Source organism: Emydura macquarii, unplaced genomic scaffold, assembly GCF_026122565.2.
Source record: "Emydura macquarii macquarii isolate MOO-44397 ecotype Brisbane River unplaced genomic scaffold, CSIRO-AGI_Emac_v2 contig_1027, whole genome shotgun sequence".
Classification (NCBI taxonomy): domain Eukaryota; kingdom Metazoa; phylum Chordata; order Testudines; family Chelidae; genus Emydura; species Emydura macquarii.
This window is the reverse complement of record NW_027131164.1, coordinates 14,224,557-14,238,386: the sequence shown is the minus strand read 5'-3', so window position 1 is coordinate 14,238,386 and position 13,830 is coordinate 14,224,557. Positions and strand designations below refer to the sequence as shown.

Below are 13,830 nucleotides of genomic sequence, written 5' to 3'. Positions count from 1 at the left end.
ACATACCCTTAGAGGCTTAGATGCCATCTGGAGCTGCCAGTCTAAGGGACCACATACGCTATGGAAATTACCCACGTAATAATGATGTTTTAGAAAGGTGTGTGTACTAGCAATAATCTTGCTTTCATAGTTTTCATTTACTTTTTTTAAAATTCATTTTGAGCATTGTCACATGCTTCATGGAATTCTTGGGTTCCCACCAATGCTGATTTCCAAAATTTCAGAGCTAACAGTTCAACACGGGAGAGTATTTATGTCCTCCTGTATCCAAGACTGTACAATCAACTGAGCTAGCTAGTAGCCCTGAAAATGAAGGCATACAAAAATAAAAAATTTTGGGAATAATTGTTTTATTTTTAGATTTTTGCAATCTTTCATATGTGTGACAGATTATGTACAACAGCAATTATGTACACCCATTATGACCTAGGCAGACCTCGATTTTACTACTCTCCTGTATCTTTAAAAATTCTCTCTTCCTTCCCTTTCTTTCTCCTCTTTTCCCTCTGGAGGAAGTTCTCACTGTTTTCTCTGTTTTATTTATGCTCAACCTGTAAAAATCAATGACACTGGTAAAAAATAAATAAATAAATAAATAAATAAAAATTGCATTCTTAACCTTTTGGGCTACAGGCATTTTGTCCACATTTTGTCCTGTAATCTAATTATTCACCATAAACTGTTTCATATATATAAACAGAGCTCTATGATATCCATGAGCTGCAAGCTAGCCTGATACATGTTAGATGACTCTGATCTTAAATTTATACACCTTTTATCCAAATGGATTTCAGAGTATTTTTCATAATATCTACCTCTCCTTCAAAAAGTCACCTTTTCCATGAAGTCTGCAATAAATTAGTCAAGAACATTCATTATATCTTGCCTTCCTTCTGTTTGTGTCTACATAAAGAATCATCAACTGAACCATCATGATGTGCATGTCTGAAATGAGCAACTGTATAATCGAATTGATGTAATCCACATCCTATTTCACCCTATACCCTCCCCTTTCTTCTCACCATCACAACTTGCTGACTCCCAATTAATATTTATATTATGAACTCTTTAAACCATAGGAGAGTGGGGATGGGTTACATCTTTCTTTCTTTGCTGTTAAGCATCTAGCATGTTTTCGCATAATAAAATAATAAATACAGTGGACCATCTTGGCTGCTGAGTGGCATTTTGAAGTACATAAGGACACTCCTGTGCTGTCAATATGCAGTAAATCAGAATTAAAAAAATATAAAAAATCGCATCATTTCACACTTAAACGTATCTGTTTGGGAGACTATAATTGTATTTTGGAAAGCTTATGCGATTCTTGTTTACATTGGCTAAGCCTCAGAGGGGCCTGATGTTCACAGCACCTCGAGCTCCTAAGGACTTCAACTGGAGTTGCAGGTACTCGATGCATCTGAAAACTATCCACAATGATTCCAAGATCTCTTTCTTGAGTGTTAAGAGCTAATTTAGATCCCATAATTTTATATGTGCAGTTGGGATCATGTTTTCCAATGTGCATTACTTTGCATTTATCAAAATTGTATTTATCAACATTTCATCTGCCATTTTGTTGCCCAGTCACCCAGTTTTGTGAAATCCCTTTGTAACTCATTGCAATCTACTTTAGACTTAAATACCTTGAGTAGTTTTGGATCAGTTGCAAATTTTGCCACCTCACTGTTTGTCTTTTTCCAGATCATTTATGAATATGTTGCATAGTACTGGTCCCAGTACAGACTCCTGGGGGGGACACCATTTACCTCTCTCCATTCTGAAAACTGGCCATTTATCCCTACCCTTTGTTTCATATATTTTAACCAGTTACTGGTCCAGAAGAGGACCTTCCCTCTTATCCCATGATTGCTTACTTTGCTTAAGGGTCTTTGGTGAAGGACATTGTCAAAGGCTTTCTGAAAATCTAAGCACACTATATCCACTGGATCGCCCTTGTCCACATACTTGATGACCCCCTCAAAGAATTCTAGTAGATTGCTGAGGCATGATTTCCCTTTACAAAAACCATTTTGACTCTTCCCCAACAAATCGTATTAATCTATGTATTTGATAATTCCAGTTGTGAATAAAGATTTATGTTTTAATTTCTATAGGAGTACTAGATAAATTTTCATATGGCTATATGTACAGTAGTCACCATTAAAAAGCCAACACGGACAACAAATTTCACACTTTTGTTTCCTATATTAATATCTTTTGGGCTATTTTTTTATTTATTCCACATTTTGCCCCCCAAAGGAAGTGATCTCTGTGCTCACTTGAACAGTTTCAACAACGTAAAATGGGGAGATGGCTTAACATTTCTGAATTTTAAACATTTCTGAATTGATCCAGTTACCAAACTGGTTCAGCTAGTTTTTAGCACAGTGGAAGATAAGAACTAAGGACTGCACATAGCTGGCTATTGAAAGTCCCCTTGCTAGCTACTTAGGTCTAATTGTTTCAATGGTCAATTATCATAAACAATTGTCTTCTGTAGTGTTGGTCAATGAAAGCCAGACAATATTGTGGAAAAGTCTTGTTTTTTTTTTTTTTTAATGTGGCATCTTATATTTCATCCCAAATAGAAAGGCCCAGCTTTCCGTGATGACTGGCAGATGAGACTTTCTTCTAGAGTATCAAAGGTTTAAAATGATGTGAAGACTGGCTGACATTTGCTACAATTAGATTATATGAAAATTTACAGAGACCAAGGCTTGTGAGATAATCAAGAACTTTCTCCAATACTGCCAAATTGTCTTCATGATGGAAGATGTACTCTGTTCCTTCTCTCAAACAATTTTTATAACGGTCTTTCCAAGAAAAGCTTTTACATTCAGAGACTCTACATTGTTTCACGGAGCAGTCAGTCATGTAAAGTCAGAGATATATAAAATATAGGAATGGGACCTGAACTAAAAATATTTTCAAAAGTTTAGCAAAGATTATGAAACTGTTGAAAAAGGACCATTTCTCAAAATCTTTACAACAGATAAAAAAATAGAAGTGTACACAAGAAATTCCAACAACTTGGTAATATTTTGGGAAATATACAATTCAATTGTATAGTCTTATGTACAAGTTTAACAAAATTCTGTTATTAACATACCAAGTGTTCAGTATTGTTAGTGCTGGGGACATATGGAGGAATGGAAAACTAAAGAAACCAGATACAGCCAACCTCCTCTTTCTGTTGACACTGGCACAGAAATGAATTCTCTCAATATGGATAAAAAAGACCATTATCAGATGGTCCAGCTGGATAAATCTGAGTGAAGATACACTGCAACTGGAACAAGTTACAAAAAACTTCTAGCTAAAGCTAAGTACTTATGAAAAACATGATTACAGCTTTGGAATATTTTCAAGCAGAGGGAGGTTAGCCTCCCTCCCCATGTACCACTTATTAAAAAATGCTCCGAGTTTGCCTGTTCCAGGGATCAAATATGTATTCTTGTACCTTGATGTTTATGCAGGATTCTATTAATGAAAAATATTACCTTGTTTTTAAAGCATTAATCATAATTAAATTCATAAACTGCTTTAAATCACAGTATCCTCTCGAGTATATATGATTTTTCTGTCAAATGAGGGAACAATCACTATAGTAAACAGAAACTCAGACACAAAAGTGATATGCCAATTTATTTATTATTCCCTCTATACTACTGGAGTACATTGATTGAACAAGATTAAAAAATCATGCAAATTTCACATACAGTACACTATTTGCTAAAATGACATTCAAATACATTACTTAGCTGACAAACAGGAATGATTAAAACTCTCTTTCTAATATAAGAAAGCTGGTACACTATATTATCACTGAACCTCTGATTTTTAAATGTTACTTTTAAAATGGCAAACACTAATTACTTTTTCCTTTCTATAACCAGATGAAAAACAATATTAGTAAAAGGGCATGCAGAACAATACTTCATAAATTCAGACATTACGTACAAACATTGTCCTAACAATGCTTGATGTAACAGCAGTTACAACTATTTAGTGCAATGATTGTGAAATCACATACCAACAATAAATAAAGCACTTACTAAATCAATGAGATGCTAAATATCTGTTAATTCTAATACTATATCCAGACAATGTTCTCTAGTAAGCTTATCAGCACCCTACACAAATAGAATTCCCAGAAAAAAAAGCAATTATAGAACAGGAGGTAAAGATGTATAGTTAGCCAATCACTTATTTTAATACTTAACCAACATATTCTATTTTATATGTTGTATATACTTTTGGAAAACAGCTAATTAATTAAAAGTATGAAATTTCATGTTACTAAGGGCAAGAGGGATTTTAATATCGTCTCTTCTGGCTTCTTTAAATTCAGATGGCAACACATGGTACAACTTTTTTCTAAAGGTAAGATGATTTAATTGGAATTTTTAAAAGGGATAACAAAATGTGAGTTTTATGCGTAGCAGCAGACATTTAATGTCTATGTTATATTTTTATATGAAATACTCCTTGCATACTTAATCCTAAAACATCTTTCCCAAAAAAATTCTTTGGCAAGGAATTGGCATTCCATGCAGAAAAACAAATACTGCTTTCATTTGGGGAAGAGAGTATTACATATTTACTAGCAGTACAGATTGGGGGAAGGGATAGTAAAGTGTTTTATAGTGTAGGTTATTTTTTTCTTTCTAAGAAAATGACTGGAAAAAAATCCAGGTCTGTTAGTGGCGACTACTGAAAGAGACAAAATGTGTCTAGCATGAACTAACAAACCAGGAATTCTAAGAAAATGACGACATATGGGCATGCTCTGTTTTAATTTTGTTTGTTCCTTTCACAGAATACTCTCTCTCTCTTCTCCCAAACCTGCAGCATCTGAGGTGGTAACACCATGAAGCTCTGAAGAATCTTTTGAAAGCCTGGTATAACTTGAACGCTGGCTTCGCTTGTGAGCCACACTTTTTAGGTTCTCATTCTGAACTGCAGTTGAGTTGGAACTTGAGCCAGGGCGCAGGATGATTTGAGAAGAATCTCGGACTCCTTCAATTTCTTCAAAATTTTGATTAGCTCGATTGGCTGGAGCACTGTTGTTATTGAGGGTGACTGTACTAGGTGTTCTGTTTAGATTATAGACTTTCTGGCAAGCAGGCCAGTTCTCCTCAGGACTGCTTGCTATTAAGCTGCTCTCTGAAGGGCTTTTCTTATCTTCTGAGCAAATTGACATGCGTGCCACAGCTGGATCTTGAAGGCCACTCAGGCTGTGTGGAATTCCTCTCTTTCCACTGTGGCTATCATCTTCAAGCTCAATGAGATTTGCTTTTTCAAGCTGTGAATCATCCACTCCATCATTGTGGAGGGAGTGGTTTGGAGAACTTTCATTAGACCTCACGCCAGAGTCAGAGGAATCCTTTTTGTCTAAAAGAGCATCTGTCAAGTACTCCTTTGCTTTGATGAAGGTTCTAATAGGCTCAGATCCATGTTCTGGAGATTTTGGCTGCTTGTCCACTTTCCCATCCATTTTCTTTTCCTTTCCTTCCTTGAGAAGTGGAGTATTATCTGATTCTTCTGTTCCAGACTCATCTTCATCACTTGGCAGTTTTTGATAGCGCAAAGTACCTCCCTTTAGTTTTAAATCTGCTGCCTGGAAGATGCTTGTTCTTTCTGAAGATTTCTTTCCTGGGAGAAGCTTGGAACCAGACTGATCAGATTTTTCATCTTCTTCAGTAATAGGATCCAAAGGAGATGCATCATTAGTAGAAACACCTGAAGTACTGTAATCTACAACATCACCTCTCTTCATCAGAAAGGACTTTCTTCCATCATCTTGTTTCTGTTCACCATCCTTTCCTTTTTCTTGTTCTATACTGGAATGGAGGGAGCCCGCTGATGTGCTCTGCCCCATATAGAAAGCTGCTGTGCTATGTGGGGAAGATCTGCCACTTACAGTGGTAGAACTTGCACCCCCTTCCAGCTGCGACATTTGAGCAATATATTCTCTATATGCATCTCTGTATTCTGCCTGCACCTTATCAGTAAGCCTTGAGATTTCAACACTAGAATCTTGAGAATTGAGACTTGAAAGACTTGGGGTTCTGCGAGTTTGTGACTGGGGAAAAAAACAACAATAAAACAAAACCATTTATTATCTTTTCCTACTTATTTTAATATAATGAGACACAATAACATATATGCATGAATGAAAAACATTTGTCTGTAATGCAGCATGGCTGTTAAATTCTTAAATATCCATTTAAAAGATCTGCATATATGCTTAATAGTTATATATTTGTATTCTCACTCATTCATCAACTGTGCAAAAACAATCATTTCGGTTTCATTTCAAAAGAGAAATTACATACAAACCTGTATTTTATCAAATACATTTAAAGTTTATCTTTTCTGAAGACATTTTATAATTATTAAATTCATTTAATATGTTGAGTTTAAGCTTTTCTCTCATATACACACACACGCCTCTTTACATTATATATATATAAAATATTCTTGAAATTTAAATTTTAGAAAAACATTTCATTGCAAAGAAACATGAGGGAGAATTTTGAAAATAATTAAAAGTATTAGAGTTGAATATGTTCTACTGAAACTTTCATTGTATTTATCTGGTTTCAGAAAAATTAGATTCTCAGATTAAAATATATAAACTCTGTCCCTCACCTCTTCTCTCTTTGTTCCTTCTCTCTCACTTATCCTTTCTCTTCCAACTTCCTCTTGGTCCTACATGCATACTTTTTTATTTTTCTGTTTCTGTTCCTTTTTTTCCTCATAAACTGTTCATGCTCCCCTCAGCAAGCAACCATATGCAAGAAGCCACATGAAGGGTCTCACCAGTAGGCTGTAGTTTGGTTACCCACTCAGTACTACTACTAAGGTCTTATGATTTATTAAACATTAAACAGCTTTTCATAAGATTCTTTTCTGTGTACTAGGATTCTGTGAAGTAGCCAAACATGATTAATGCTGAATAAAACGATATCTACAATAAATATCTTCTATATTCAATGAAAAATAACAAGCTGCTAGAGCAATTCTGTGTACATTTCAGTTTTAACTGTGATGGTTAAAAACATTGGCCAAGAGTTGTAATTAGTGATTTTAGGTGCCTCAGTTTTTGGGTGCCCAACTTGAGATGCCCAATTTTCAGTAAGTTCCGAGCATCAACCCTCTGAAAAATCAAGCCTCAAAATTTGAGGCATTGGAAAATCACTAGTTACTTTTGAAAATCTTGACCATTGCCTGAAAGCATTTTTTCATTTATTAACTGTATAATCTGAAATTCTCTGTAAAGGCCCCATATATCTAAAACTGCTCATGCTTATTGTGACCCTGGAAATTATAAGCCAAAAATTATATGCAGAAAACCTGTTGGAGAATGAGAGTGCTAGGAAGAGAATCTCAAATCCATGGTTTAATGCTGGATCACTTGCCAGCACAAGACCCAGGCTCTGGCATCAGTCAATACTGTGCTTGTTTAGAATTAAAAAAAAATAAAAATCATAAATATATTTCTCAGCTTTTGAGTGGTGCATGTTGGTACAAGTTACTAAAATATTTACCATGTATGAGGATTGAATAGTTTGATTTTATCTGATCAAATATGTAGTATTTATCTTGTCTTATGCAAGGAGAGCTAAGTATTTTAGTCATATTCTCCTACCAGGAGAGGAATTACCAGGGAGGAGGGATAGTTACTGGGGGTGAGAGAAAGTGAGGATGAGGCAGTGGAAATGGTTTATTTGGGGTCTGCTCCTTACTCTCTCCAAACTACAGTCATGGGGCAAGACTGAGAGTTGAGAGGGTAGCTGGATAGATAGGGTGGACTTGCAGCCTGCCCTGTGATTTAGCAAAATTAATTTCCCACATAATAACAAAATACATCTCTTTAGTAAGTACCTGCCAACTCAAATTACTGTGATGGGGAGGAGCTTCATCGAGACCAATTGTGTTCAATTCTTCAAAGCTGAAGTTGAGAGTGTAGGGAACCTGAGCAGAAAGGCCAGTAAGCTCAGTGTGAGGCAATTCACTATTATGCACAGGACGACGAGCAAGGTCATTGTGAGGAATCACATTGGTAACATGTTCACTCACTGCACGAGAATCTTCATGAACAACCTGATTTTCTGTATTTCTCATTTCAAGTACCTTAACATATAAAAAACAGTACAGATGTCATTACACAGCAGAGCAAGATAAAATGGTTTGAGCAAGTAGTCTTTCTTAAATTGTAACAATTATATTCCAAACAACAGGAAACAGGAAACAGGAAAATGTAACCCACTATTTTAAAAACGTATAGTTACACGTGTGTTTGTGAATAAATCACCAAAAAAGACTACTTGGGAGAGATTTCTTTATGGAACAACAGTCCTCACTGTCTACAATGAAAATCATTCTTAATATTTAATTACTGTACACAGCCTCTTTAAAGCATTAAAATGCCAAAGACTATCAACTTTCAAGTGTGCAATTCCTGTAAAACAAAATACTAATTACAAGTTTAAGAGTGAAAAAGCAAATATCGTATTTAATAATTTTAATACACTTCAGTCTCACAATAAGACACTGTTGAGTAACCGTCAATATTTACAAGTCTGTGAATTAGCAGCAAAAAGATTTCTAGATCAAATGTAAAACAAAAATCAGCTTTCTGTTGATATGGAAAACTTAAGAAAAACTCAAAATTTTATCTTACTGTGCTTCTGAAAAGGTGCCAGTCACCAAAATTCATGTTCATTTCCCGCTTCAGTTCATCGATATTACACTGAGCTAAGACACGACCATTTATGTTTGCCTAAATAAAATAAAGTAAAATGATGAAAAAAGTACTTGGCACCTTTAAAAAAACAGTAACATTTAATAATAAAATTAATTTTGTCAAGAAATCACCTTGGACTTTTACGAAGATTTTATTTTTCTAATCTATCATTTACTTGAATTTTTTTTTAAGTAATCCTGACTTTGTTTTTCAAATCTTAAAGTTCCTTTAAATAATAGAGCTTACCTTGGTAGTCTTGAAGTATATGCCATGGACTACCAAAAGGCTATTTCAGAGTCAAATCCCAACTCCATGATCTGGCTGTTTAATGGAGAGCTGTGGGGTGACAAACTCTCCCCCCCACTTCCCCCACCCCACCAAAAGATGAAGAGTTACTAGAACTCTAGTCACACTAGAATAGTTGTGGAAACATGAGACCAACAAAAAGAGGTAACACAAAGATCAAAAACATGGCTCAGGAAAGATTCTACCCAAACCCTATCTGCCTCCAGCAGTCCAGAACTCCTGATCAGACCAGGATTTTCCTGCTTAAAGAGGCACCGGTTTGTGGATGGATACATTGTGTAGCCCCAGAGAGGAGCCAGATAGAATAAGCAATAATCTGATATTGATGAGTGTCACAGAATACAATCCTGTATTCACACCCTACATACTATTGTAATAATCTTTGTACAAAGTATGTCTTGTGAGGTGGTATTTGAAAACTCACTTTGCTGGTCAGTATCATGCTGATGAAATATGAGTGGCAACAGCTGATGTGAAGTTATAAGATTGCACTGTATGATGATATTCATACATGTTCCAAACCCCACAGCCCTACCCAAACTGAGGTTGGAAAACAGTTTGTCCTAAACAAAGGAAAGTGTGTTCTGCTTAATTTGCATTTAAGCAGTAAACAGAATCATCAAGCAGGGAGGGAAACTAAGAAAGCTCAAACAGGTGAGGAAAAAGAAGCAAGGAACATCCTTCCACATAGATTCATTGTCTCATAGTGACCAGCTGAAAGTGTTTTCCAAGAGGGGGATTAAAACTATAAAAAGGAGGAACAAACACTTCAAAGCACCCCTCTCTTTTCTCCTACCTATCACATTTACTGTACCTCAAGTGACAAAGGAAGCATTTGTTGAACTGTGGGAGAAAAGATCCTGACCTACAGGGTTTGGTCAGTAAGGCTGTTGAAAGCACGCAGTGAGAAACTGCTTGAATCTGAGATAGTTTGTTAAATTAGGTATTAGTAAACATCTTATCTTCATTTATCTTGTAACCATTTCTGACTTTATGCCTCATTATTTGTACTCACTTTAAATCTCTTTATAGCTAATAAACTTGTTTTATTGTTTAAATTGAAGTGTCTGGTAACTCCATTTGGGGGTGACAAATTGTGTGCATATTGTTCTCTTAAAGGAATAACAGACAATGTAATTTGTACTATCCAGGAGAGTGTTGGGCAGTACAGAACATACATTATTCCTGGGGGTAAATTTGGGACTGTGGGTGTGTTGGTGTCACCCTGCAATATAACCAAGGCTGGTGAGAGCCAGAGTGTAGCCCAAGTGTGGCTGGCGTTGCTTGCATGCTGGCAGACTGTTTATGAGCAGCCCAGGTGGGAGCTACTTCCACAACGCATTGTAAGGCACCCAACGTTGCAGGGCAGGGGAGACACAGCTGATCATTAATCTGGATTGTACCCAGGTATGTCATAGTGAGGAAAGGGCAATACAGAGAGGTTAGGAAGAGTAAAGAGAAGGGACAAAAAGAAATGAAGTTTATAAAGACAGCCATCTAAGTATCAGTGACAACGCAGGGTGAGTGATATAAGTGGAATGTGTTTGCAGGATATGAAGCTAATTTAGACATGACAGATTAAATATGAGAGAACTGTAGGATGAGATATCTTATTAACCAACGTTTGAAAAAAGACATCTTACTCTTAAAAAAAAGTTCTTTACAGATATTTAGGGACAAGAATTACAGGGATTTATAAGAAATATTTCCTATTAATTTCAGGACTAGGATTTGGGATTGAAGGGTTTCCTCTGCTTCACAATAATTGTGACAAGCAGCAGAGTCACTTCATGAGCCAAAATTATTTGAAGAGTGAATTGGCTCCCCCTTTCTATTTTCTCCTAATCTGATCTACTCCATAGCAAAAATCTCTCTATTTCTAATCCAATCCCCCCAAAACTGGGCTCCAGTAAGAGAAAGGGGTGGGGCCGAAAAATCTCCAGTTTGTCACCAACCCTCAGAAACTAGAACAACAAATATAAATAAATGCACAGTATATTATTTTTGCATTTTGAAGAGTGATTTGGAATCTTTGGTATTTAATCCAGGTAGAATGAGTACTATGACAGTACATCCAAGATGAGAGTGGAATAAAGATGACTAAGGGGTAGCACAAAGTTTACCATCTAAAGTGCCTGAAGCTTGTATGTGCCAGTTGGAAATAAGAGAAGAAATCATATAGAGATGACCAGACAAGGTTCTTGAATAGAAGTATTCCTTATATGATGCAGCTAGAGTTGTAGGAACAAATCAGTCCTTATAAGAGATAACTGACAGACATCCCTAAAATACTTTGCATCAGAGAAATGCTCTGGGTTATAGGTTATCATTAGCAATATATTTTGGAGTGTTCCAAGATGTTAGGGAGGAGTAAAACTGCAGTCCACCATAGGAGTGCTGCTAATACACTTCAGATTTCCCTTATGAAAGGAAAACACCCCTTTTATGAGACTGAAGAGAGGACAAGATTAAAGGGCTGGGGTAGAGGACTGACTCCACTTTTGGGTCACTGATGGACTCAATATGAACTAGGCAATGGCTATAAAGGCATTTTTGAATATGCACAGAGATTAGTGTGTAATCATTTTGAGTATGATTTCCACAAACTACTTGATGGCTCCAAACCTATAAAGCTATAAGACTATTCCAGGGAAACTCTGGATATGAACCAAGAAATAATATCTGGAACCCGAAGCCAGGCAAACTCAAATTAGAAATAAGGCACACATTTTTAACAGCAAGGGTGATTAAACAGTAGTAAAAACTAGGAAGGAAAGTGGTGGATCCTTTATCTCTTGATGTCCTCAAATCAAGACTGAATGCCTTTCTGAAAGATATGTTCTAGTCAAAGACATGTTATCAGGCTTGATACAGGGGTAACTGAATGAAATTCTCTGCGCTGTGTTATACAGCAGGCCATACTACATGATCTAATGGTCTCTTCTGGAATCTTAAAATCTGTCTTATGAATCTCTGTGGAAAATCAGGGAAACATATTCCAGTGTGTGCCCTGGGATTTTGGTTGGTAATTATAAAAAGGGTCAAATATAGATTTGGGAAATTAAAACTTTTTTATTCTTATTATTACTGAGCATGTTGTGGAACTGACTCTGTTTTATGTTTAATCAGTGGCAATAGTAAAATACATCATGGAAAAATATTTTACTATTTGGTTTGTGGGGATGCCTGGAACATCACCACCACCACCACAAAAAGTCTCCTCCCAGGAAGAATCCCCTCCTTAGAGCCTATGTGGGACAGGGTGACCATGTGTCTGATTTCTGGTGGCCAGTTGAGCCAATGGAAGTGACAGCAAGCCAGCTAAATGCATATGCATCATAAGGACGACCTCCCACCAACCCTATTACTAGCTGAAATCCTACCCTCCCCTCTAACCAGCACCCATGAAGGCTCAAATGAGCACCTATCATGTGAGCTCTTGAACCGCCACTGCTCTGTATTTACCCTGACAGAGACATGGAAATCAGAACTTACAGAAAGCTCAGCAACAAGACTCTAATATAAAAATGGCTACTGACCCAGCCTGAATGCTTCTCTTCACTTCCTAGCATCGGGGGGGATTGTGGAAAGGATTGTGAAAAGGCAGTGGGGACAAAAAGGAGCCATTTTAAGCAGAAGGGAAGGAAGACAGAATACATGAAAAAGAGAGAGTGAATAAGTGTGACTGAGAAAGTGAAGGATATATGGAAGGAGAGAGGTAAAGAGGGAGGCACTTAAAGAGTGAGGTAAAAGAAAAGTATAGAAAATATAAAAACAAAAAACAGAGGGAGGGGAGTATATAAAAAGAAAATGAGAAGAGACAGGGGAACCTTGGACCATGGGAGATTATTTTATAAAATAGGTGCAGGGCCTGAAAATACAGGAGTAGAATATACAGTCACAGGGCTGGGACTTGGAGAAAGCAATGAAGGGTAAATAGATGCCCATACCTTATTGTAACATGTTCCAGCTTTTATGCTAAAAAGGGAGAACATGGTAAGCTATGGGAGAGAGGAAAGAGGATTTTTTCTCCCTTTTTGACTCCCTACACACAATATATTTGCCAAAATCCTCCTTTCCACACTCTCCTGACAAAATACTTATCTGTAACAACTCCTCTGGGACAGGGATCCCATTTTTCTTTAAAAAATGTGATTATATTCCCCGGGGCAAAGAATACCTTTTGAGATTAGGCTTTTATAATGCATTGCTTAATTCACATAGAGAGGGTAGTTGTAGAAGTAGTTTTCCTGTGTTACCTCTCACAGAGCATCCAGTTTGAGTGTACTAGGCCTTTTAAATAGGCTATGTAGAATCTTAATACTCTGCACATATCCAGAACATTCCATCATTTTATATTTCCTGCCAGAATAAGGGAATAAACTGAGGAAGAACTATATCCTAAATTTATCAGAAAACATAACAGGACTTTGGAAAGGAGAGAGGAAAAGTCATCAGACACATTTTTTTCCTTGATCTAAAGTAAGATAAATACTATACAGTCTTATCTGAGAGTAAAGAAGTCAATTAAATGCAGGCTTTAAGAAAATTACCATGGTAAATTGGACATGGTAAATTAATTACAATAATGTACAATATTCTTTTTGCAAGAAAACCATAGTTTGACATTTCATTTTAGTGACTAGGGCTCTTACCTCAGTTTTAAATACAAGATAAAGTACTCAGGACATTTTTTTTTCCATTAAAGAAGCTGCATTACTTTGAACATACATAGATAAAAGTATTATTTTGACAATCAATATGATTCA

At 36.3% G+C, this 13,830-nt stretch overlaps 1 protein-coding gene across 4 annotated transcripts in view; it reads right to left on the bottom strand.

Annotated features, from left to right (window-relative positions):
- Nucleotides 1-213: 213 nt before the first annotated feature.
- KIDINS220 (kinase D interacting substrate 220) overlaps nucleotides 214-13,830 on the bottom strand; it is a 175,681-nt gene continuing 162,064 nt past the window's right edge. For 3 of the 4 annotated variants that reach the window (XM_067544798.1, XM_067544797.1, XM_067544799.1), the window contains 3 exons: nucleotides 8,693-8,791; nucleotides 7,894-8,142; nucleotides 3,632-6,088 (listed from right to left, as the gene is read on the bottom strand). In XM_067544798.1, the coding sequence (XP_067400899.1) occupies nucleotides 4,817-6,088; nucleotides 7,894-8,142; nucleotides 8,693-8,791 (1,620 nt within the window). In that variant the 3' untranslated portion in view covers nucleotides 3,632-4,816. Of the gene's footprint in view, nucleotides 552-3,631; nucleotides 6,089-7,893; nucleotides 8,143-8,692; nucleotides 8,792-13,830 lie in introns of those variants that run through there. The other variant, XM_067544800.1, reaches the window with a different exon arrangement.